The sequence below is a fragment of the Carlito syrichta genome, unplaced genomic scaffold, assembly GCF_000164805.1.
Source record: "Carlito syrichta isolate Samal-C Ts95f unplaced genomic scaffold, Tarsius_syrichta-2.0.1 Scaffold123437, whole genome shotgun sequence".
Lineage (NCBI taxonomy): Eukaryota > Metazoa > Chordata > Mammalia > Primates > Tarsiidae > Carlito > Carlito syrichta.
Window position 1 is genome coordinate 27,443 of NW_007067533.1, and position 7,803 is coordinate 35,245.

General features: G+C 54.3%; 1 protein-coding gene across 5 annotated transcripts in view; it reads right to left on the reverse strand.

The window, feature by feature from the left end:
- Nucleotides 1–634: 634 nt before the first annotated feature.
- Nucleotides 635–7,803, reverse strand: part of PKM (pyruvate kinase, muscle) — a 24,999-nt gene continuing 17,830 nt past the window's right edge. For 2 of the 5 annotated variants that reach the window (XM_021707701.1, XM_008048423.1), the window contains 3 exons: nucleotides 5,577–5,743; nucleotides 1,974–2,155; nucleotides 635–1,362 (listed from right to left, as the gene is read on the reverse strand). In XM_021707701.1, the coding sequence (XP_021563376.1) occupies nucleotides 1,256–1,362; nucleotides 1,974–2,155; nucleotides 5,577–5,743 (456 nt within the window). In that variant the 3' untranslated portion in view covers nucleotides 635–1,255. Of the gene's footprint in view, nucleotides 1,363–1,973; nucleotides 2,156–5,009; nucleotides 5,177–5,576; nucleotides 5,744–7,803 lie in introns of all 5 variants that reach the window. The other 3 variants (XM_021707702.1, XM_021707703.1, XM_008048424.2) reach the window with 2 other exon arrangements.

Consider the following 7,803-nt stretch of genomic DNA (forward strand, 5'->3'; position numbering starts at 1 on the left):
AGGGACGGAAAGTGGGAAGGGAAGCAGTTCAGCCCAGGGTGTGACATGAACCGGGCTGAACTGGCTGGCAAGAATGAGCCCAGAGGTTCCAGACCCCATCAGGTCACTTGGTTTTGGGGAGTGGTCAGGAGGTGGGGGAGGCTCAGGCCAGATTGAGTCCCATCCCCAACTCTCTCCCCAAACCACTCTGGCACTGCTGTATCCCATCAGCAAACAGGCTCCAAGGGGAGCCTATGCCCATAGCATAGCTTTCAGGAACTGGAAGCTGAACCGTATCCAGTGCTGGGTGTAGAATGAGTGGCAGGGGTTCAGCCTACAGCTCCCTTAAGGGATCCTTTGCAAGAAAACAAAATGGGAGGGAAGCCAGGGCCACTTTACTCCTTGGGTTGCGGGGGTTATCCCTGCCCCCTTCTGTCTTTGGTCCACACAAGCCATTAAAACTCCTCAGCTGCAGCAGCTTTCAGACGCAGAGCACTGAAGAACCCTCAGCTACCCTCACCGTGAAGGTGGCCAGGACGGCAAGCGACCTTATAGCACCACAGGACCCACTGCGCAGCTTGAGGCTGGGCCATGTTCACCTGACTCAGGCCAGGGTTCAACCTCCCCTCATCCCCAGAAGAAAAGAGAGGAAACAGGTGCTTCAGCTGTTGTTTATTGACATACAGGTAGGCTCTATAGCAACAGGCCTGGAGGCAGCTGCAGTGGTGGGGAACGTGGAAGTGGAGGGGGGAGTGTTTGTCTGCAGCGACAGCTGAGTGGAGTGCGGGAACGGGAGGGACAACGCACAAGGTGGGGAGGCCGAGCGGGTTGGGGAAGCAAGTAAGGCCAGGGCCAGAATCTGCTTCAACTGGAACCACTGTCCCATGCCCCAAGACCCTACTCTTGCTGGCTGTCTCCAGAACCCAAGCCAGGACCGGGAGTTCTCTGGGAATCCGTTTTCTACAGGAACTGAACAGAGTACACAAAGGAGAGGGAGCTGGAGCCCTCTGGCCACAGGCTCTGGGGACCTCCAGTCCTGCTTCCGCCCCTATCCCATGCCTGGGTGGGACCCACACAATGGGCCAGGCTCTGGGCCATCCCACCTGAGCAGGGTCTACAACAGCCATGTTTCACAGAGACGTTCCTCTTCTTCCCTGGTGTCCCAGCCCACCAAGTGCCACACTACAGCCCACAGTGAGCTCTACAAGCGCTGCTGGCCTAATGGATGGGTTGGGGGAGGGGAGCGGGATAGGGGCTGGAGGGGCTCCAGGGTCTATCACGGCACAGGCACTACACGCATGGTGTTGGTGAAGCCAGAGCCAGGGCGCCACCCGGTCAGCACAATGACCACATCTCCCTTCTTGAAGAAGCCTCGGGCCTTGCCTGGAGAAAAAGAAAAGAGGTCTGTGAGTGAAGGCCAAGCTGGGCAGGCAGGCACTTGGCCAGTAGCTGGTCATTACTTCCCCAGACCACAAGGTGGCGCCTGCCTCACAGCCAGGCAAAGGGGAGGAGGGAAGCGGAGATTTCCTCATCACTCAGATGGCAGAGTTGGCAGGGACCTTTGGACACGGCTCACTTTACCATCTAGAGGGTGGAGAGCCTCGTCCAAGGTCAGCGCTAGCTGCTTCCTCTCATCCCATGACATTCCACCTTCTTCAGGAACAGAGGCCACATCAGCACAGAAATATGTGTGTGCCGCTCTGCGAAGGAGTTCTAGCCAATTTTATTAAAAAGCAAGCAAAATCCTCAGTAATGGGCAGATGCTAAAGAATGGACAATTCTTCTTTGGGCCCTGACTAGAAGAGAATGAGGAGGGGGGCTGAGCCGAGAGGATTCAGAGAGAACATTCCCAGCAGGGGAGAGAAGCCGTGGGCTGGGCTTCTTCTCCCTAGAGTATGTACGTCCCTTTCTATTCCCTGAACTTTCAGGGTCCCAGAAAGGCCAGTGCTCAAGTGCTGCCCCCTCCCCCCAGGGTCTCATTCCCAGCCACATACCGACATTCATGGCAAAGTTCACCCGGAGGTCCACATCCTCAGCCCAGGCCTCCTGGACTGGGTCCTTGCACAGCACAGGGAAGATGCCACGGTACAGGTGGGCCTGGCGAGCTGTCTGGGGATTCCGTGTCACAGCAATGATGGGGGCGCGTGGGCGGTATCTGGACACCTGGTGAGCAGACCTGAGATGGACAGGGGGACAGGCAGAAGAGACCATCACACAGGGTCCATGAGCCTTCCAGGAAGCACCGGGGCCTTCAGCAACAGTTCACCCTCTGACCTGGTTCCCTAGGCCACTGCAACGTCTGCTCCCCAGGACCTCTGAGGTCAGGAGCCGCCTTGGCTGGGGTGCCCACCCTTTTGCATCTTCCACAGATGCTTTGCTGTCATTTCCCCCACCTCTTCCCACAGACCAGGGCCCAGCACAGCCAGTCTCACCCGCTCACCCCACAGGGCCCATGGTTGGCAGAAGTCCTCCCACACCCTGAACTCTGACACAGAGGGCGCCCTGGCCCAACCTCGCCAGCACCCATTCCTCTTGCTGCCAGTGATGGCTACAAGCCATGCAGCAGGTGAACAGCACCTGACCCTCGACATCTGAACAGTAAAAGAGCCGACCAGCCTCCTGGGAACCAATGACACCAGACTTCCTCTGTTGTACCCTCTCCCCATCCAGCATGGCCCCCAGGTCCCTGAAACCGTCCCAGCATCTGAGCATCTGAGAGAGGCTTCGAAATCTAGGTGCTACCCAGGAGGCAGATCAGGAGACCTCCCGTGGTGGAAGCAGCTCTGTCAAGGCTCCTCTGAAGGGACCTCTTGAAGATCCCTCTGCCAGGTGCCTCCTTGACCCTGACATTGCACATGTGTAGCTGCAGATGAGTCTCAGGCAAACTGGGTCCCAGAAGGTGAGCTGTGAGGACACTCAACAGGTGTCAGAGAAACTTAAGTCACGTCACAGCAGAGCGTACTCTGTGCCTCGGGCCTGGCCTTCATACAAGGTCCCAGAGAGAAGCAGCTGCTGAAGCAGGACCAGCTGAGTGAAATCCCAGAAGACCAGAGCTTAAAAATAGCAGACCTTTTCACAAAGGTCAACCCTCACAGCCGGAGCTGTTTAGCCAACAGCGGAAGGCAAAAGCCCTCTACTGAGGGCATCTCACAGGGCCTGTCCTGGTCCTACAGCAGCCCCCCTGCTGCCCCTCTCTTCCGAGATACCCTCATTGCCCTGTGGGCAGGGATGAGGAGCACTCTCTCAGACTAAGAGTGAACTCAATGTCCCAGGCAGGGAAGGATTCCCAAAATGGAGGCCACATATAAGCTGGGCAGTCTTCGGTCTGGCCTGGCAGCCCCACAGAATACACAATGACCTCTCCTGGGCCAGAACTCACTTGTCTTTAGGGCTCAAAGACAGATGGGGGTCAGTGTACCAAATGGGGTCACAGTGAACAGCATTAATTTCCCAAATTGAATTAGAAAAACTTTTTTATTGAGTTGGAGTCTCACTCTGTCGCCCAGACTGGAGTGTAGTAGCTATTCCTGGCCACTACAGCCTCAACCTATTGGGCTCCGGTGATTCTTCCGCCTCAGCCTTCCAAGTAGCAGGAACTACAGGCGCGCACTACCATGCCCGGCTAATTTTTTTATTTTTATTGTAGAGATGAGGTCTCACTCAGTTGCCCAGGCGGGTCTCAAACCTGCGGGCTCAGGCAATCCACTCACCTCAGGCTCCCAAAGCACAGGATTACAGGCTGAGCCACCAAGCCCAGCTAGAAGAACTTTTTAAGAGATAAGGTCTCACTGTGTCAGCCAGGCTAACATGCAGGTAGCATGATCATAGCTCATTGCAGTCTCGACCTCCTGGGCTCAAGTGATCCTCCTGCTTCAGCCTTCTGAGTAGCTGGGACTACAGGGCGTGCCACCATGGCTGGCTAATTTTATATTTGTTCTGTAGATACTGGGTTTTGCAATGCTGCCCAGGCTGTTCTTGAACTCCTGGTCTTAAGACATCCTCTAGTCTTGGTCTCCCAAAGTGCCAAGATTACAGGTGCAAGGCACTGTACTAGGCCCCAGACTGAATTCTTATTTATTTTTGAGTTGGAGTCTTACTCTGTTGCCCAGGCTGGAGTGCATTAGCATGCTCACAGCCACCGCAGCCTCAACCTGCTGGGCCCCAGGTGATCCTCTGTCTTAGCCTTCCAAGTAGCTGAAACTACAGGCGCGTGCCACCACACCCAGCTAATTTTTTTATTTTTATGGTACAGAGGAGGTCTCACCAAGTTGCCCAGGCTGGTCTCAAACCCCTGGACTCAGGAAATCCTCTTCCTCAGCCTCCCAGAGTGCTGGGATTACAGGCTTGAGCCACCATGCCCAGCCCAGATTGCTTTATTTTTTTTGAGTTGGAATCTCACTCTGTTACCCAGACCGGAGTGCAGTGGCTGCTTCCGGTCACTGCAGCCTCGGCCTGCTGGGTTCGAGCAATCCTTCCGCCTCAGCCTTCCAAGTAGCTGGAACTACGGGCGCGCACTACCAAACCCAGCTTTTTTTTTTTTTTTTTTTAATAGAGATGCGGTCTCGCCAAGTTGCCCAGGTAGTTCTCAAACCCGCGGGCTCAGGCAATCCACTCACCTCAGCCTCCCAAAGCGTGGGATTACAGGCTGAGCCACCGAGCCCGGCTCAGATTGAATTCTTAAGGAGCACATAGTAACTGGGATAAGCAGAAGTGGTTGTCTTTCACTATTTTAGAGACCCAGCTCTGAAGTACCATCTAGCCACTGGTAGGCAGCAGACCTATCCAATGTCCCACAGTAAAGTGCCAGGATAAACTTGCTTTTGATCCAAACAGTCTACACGCCTTTGGAATGCTGCCGAATCCTCAGGCCCCGGGTAGGGTCTCTGCTCTTCCCCTGCAGGTCCAGGTGGCAGGCAGAGGGCTTACCTCAGCTCAGCACCACCCGACAGGGTTCAGTGCACTGCTCCCAGGACCCCCAGGGAGAGATGCCACCGAGCAGCCGTCTCCAGGGAGCCGCTGGCGCCTCCTACCTGCCAGACTTGGTGAGGACGATTATGGCCCCACTGCAGCACTTGAAGGAGGCCTCCACGGCGCCAACCGCAGCGGCTTCTGTGGGGTCGCTGGTAATGGGCGCCAGGCGGCGCAGTTCTTCAAATAACTGCAAGTGGTAGATGGCAGCCTCTGCCTCACGAGCAATCTAGGGAGCAACAGCCGTCCAGAGGGACGAGGGGGACAGAGCTTGTCAGCACTTTGTCACAAAGGGAGGGGGAGGGGGAGAGTCACCTGGACAGCTGGTGAGGAACGTGGCCCCAGGACAAAGGCCAAGAGGAGCCTAATCACTGGAGAGCCTGAGCTGACCCAAGATCAAGATTGCAGGAACCAGTCCCTCACCAGGTGCCTGTGACACCTGCTTGTGCCTACTGAGTAAGGACCCTTGGGTCTCGCCCTGTCATGACCTCTCTGGCTGTCTTCCTGCAGATGAGAAAGGAGGCTCTGTCTCAGGCCCCGGAGCAGGGCTGGGCCTGGCTGTCTTCTCCTAGAGCGGCCGGAGCAAGAGACTGGTTATCCTGTAGTGTTACCTGCTCTCGGGGCCCTACCTGCCAGACTCCGTGAGAACTATCAAAGCTGCCGCTAAACACTTATAGGAAGCCTCCACGCTGCCCATGGCCATGGCTTCCATGAGGTCTGTGGAGTGACTTGAGGCTCGCACAAGTTCTTCAAACAGCTTGCGGTGGAACATGGCTGCCTCAGCCTCACGAGCTATCTGCAAGGTTTAGGGGAAGGGGGCAAGGAAGAGGGAAGGAGGAGGAGGAGAAAACAGACACAACACATGGAAGACAGAACGGGGAATTAATCAGAGAGGAAAGTCACTTAGGTTAATTGGCTAAATCTGTCCTTGAGGCAGACACAGAGGCAGGTGGTAGAAGTCCAAGTGCCTTGGGAGGTGCCACCAGCGCCAATATAAGGGAAATCAACTCTTTTCCATTCTAGATGTTTCTTGACCAGGGGTGGAGGGAGAAAATATGGCAGCAGGCTCTAGTAGCCCAGGCTGGGCCCACACGACTCCCTGGCAGAGGACTTGGCCACGCTACCTCATGACACAGCTTACAGGCAGGGAGCAGGCCCTCCCTCCTCACATGGCTGTCTGGTGGCAGCAGGGCCCCCTTGGAGTGAGCGCTGCTTGGCTTCAGATGCAGGAATACTGAATCTTTCCAGTAGCCTGCCATGGAAGTGGACTGGCAGTGCTGGAAAGCTGGGTTCAAAGCCAAAGCTACATAGCATTACAGGGTTCGACGCAGGCGAATGGACAGCTTTGGCTAACGTGTAAAAAGCACACTGAACAGCCATGTGAAGAGGCAGGTGCCCGCGGGCGCATGCAGACACATTTAATAAGACATTTGATTACAATCTAAAGATTAAGACAGTTATGAGAAAGCCACTGAGTTATTTACAGACCATCTGCTCTGGTAAGACCAAGAATGAGAAAGGAAACTTAAGCTTAAAGAATTACAATGCAGTCACTGGCACCGTAGGGAACAGTGGGTGAGGAGAATCAGCCGTACTACCTTATGAATTTGCCAGTAGAAGCAGATGTGTGGCAGGATGTACCAATGAAAGGCATTCTTTCTATAAGAATGGATGCATGCAGCCCAGAGGGCAGGAACAGAGTCATACCTGGTACTGCTCTTAGGTACAGGTCATTAACTGCATCAGTTAGACACAGGAGAGCAGTGAACAGTTAGGAGAAGCTGTCGGCCGGTGTTAACCAAGAACACAGAAAGCAGAGGCTTGTGCCACCGGGGAGACAGTGGCAGCCTAGCCAGACCCATAGCTTATCTGCAGTGCCATGCAGTTTGAGCTCTGCAGTGCTAAGGTGTCCGTCCATGGAAAGACCAGGGGATGGAGGCCAGGACAAGGAGTTCAGACCCTAGAGCTGGAATCTCAGCTCTGACTCCAGCACAGGCTCCAGGTAGAGACCCGTCCTCATCTCCTGCTAGACCAACACGAGGTAGGAGGGAAGACTGGCTCTGGAGTCAGCAGACTGGATTCAAACCCAGGCTTTGCTGGCCATGCAACCCTCATCAACAAACTGAAGTCATGGGAGTCATGAAGCTTACATCCAGGTACACAGGGACTCAGCAGACATTCAATAACAGCAGTAGGGAATGTTGAATCCGAGGCTATCATTACATGTATCTCATCTAATCCAATTTACCGATAGATCTAGAAAGACTAAGTGACTTACCCAAAGGCACAGAAAAGTCTCCACATTTTGTGGGGTTTCATGGCTCAGTAAATTAAGTCAAGGTCAACCCCCCCCCCCACCTCTGAGGTCACAACTAAGCAAAGGAATTAAAGAGGGGACATGTGAGGAGACCCAGAAGGGCAGCCACTCTAGGGGTGACTGGTTCAAGATGCACCATCTTCTGGGAGAGAAAAAGCATCTTCCCACCATGGGGCAGTTTGTGAGAATGTGCCAGGAACACCTAGGCATAAGACCTAGGCATAAGCACACCACAACAGGGTGATGTGTCAGCTGGGGCCAGGCCACACACGAGACCCTGGGGAAAAAAGAACTGGTCTCCATTGATTTCATTATGGGGAAAACCACCCACAGTCCAGAGACAGCCTTAGTCAAATGCAAACTCAGCCCACCACTGAAAAAGCATTTAATATAAATGACACATTTTCTCTGGAAGTTGTTTAAGCCCACTAGTAGGACACACAGTAAAAAAGGAAGATAGGCTAGCTCAGTTTTTTGTTTATTATTTTAAATTTGGAGGCTTGTGAGGGCTGGGGTCACACTAAGGGTGGGGGCGGGGG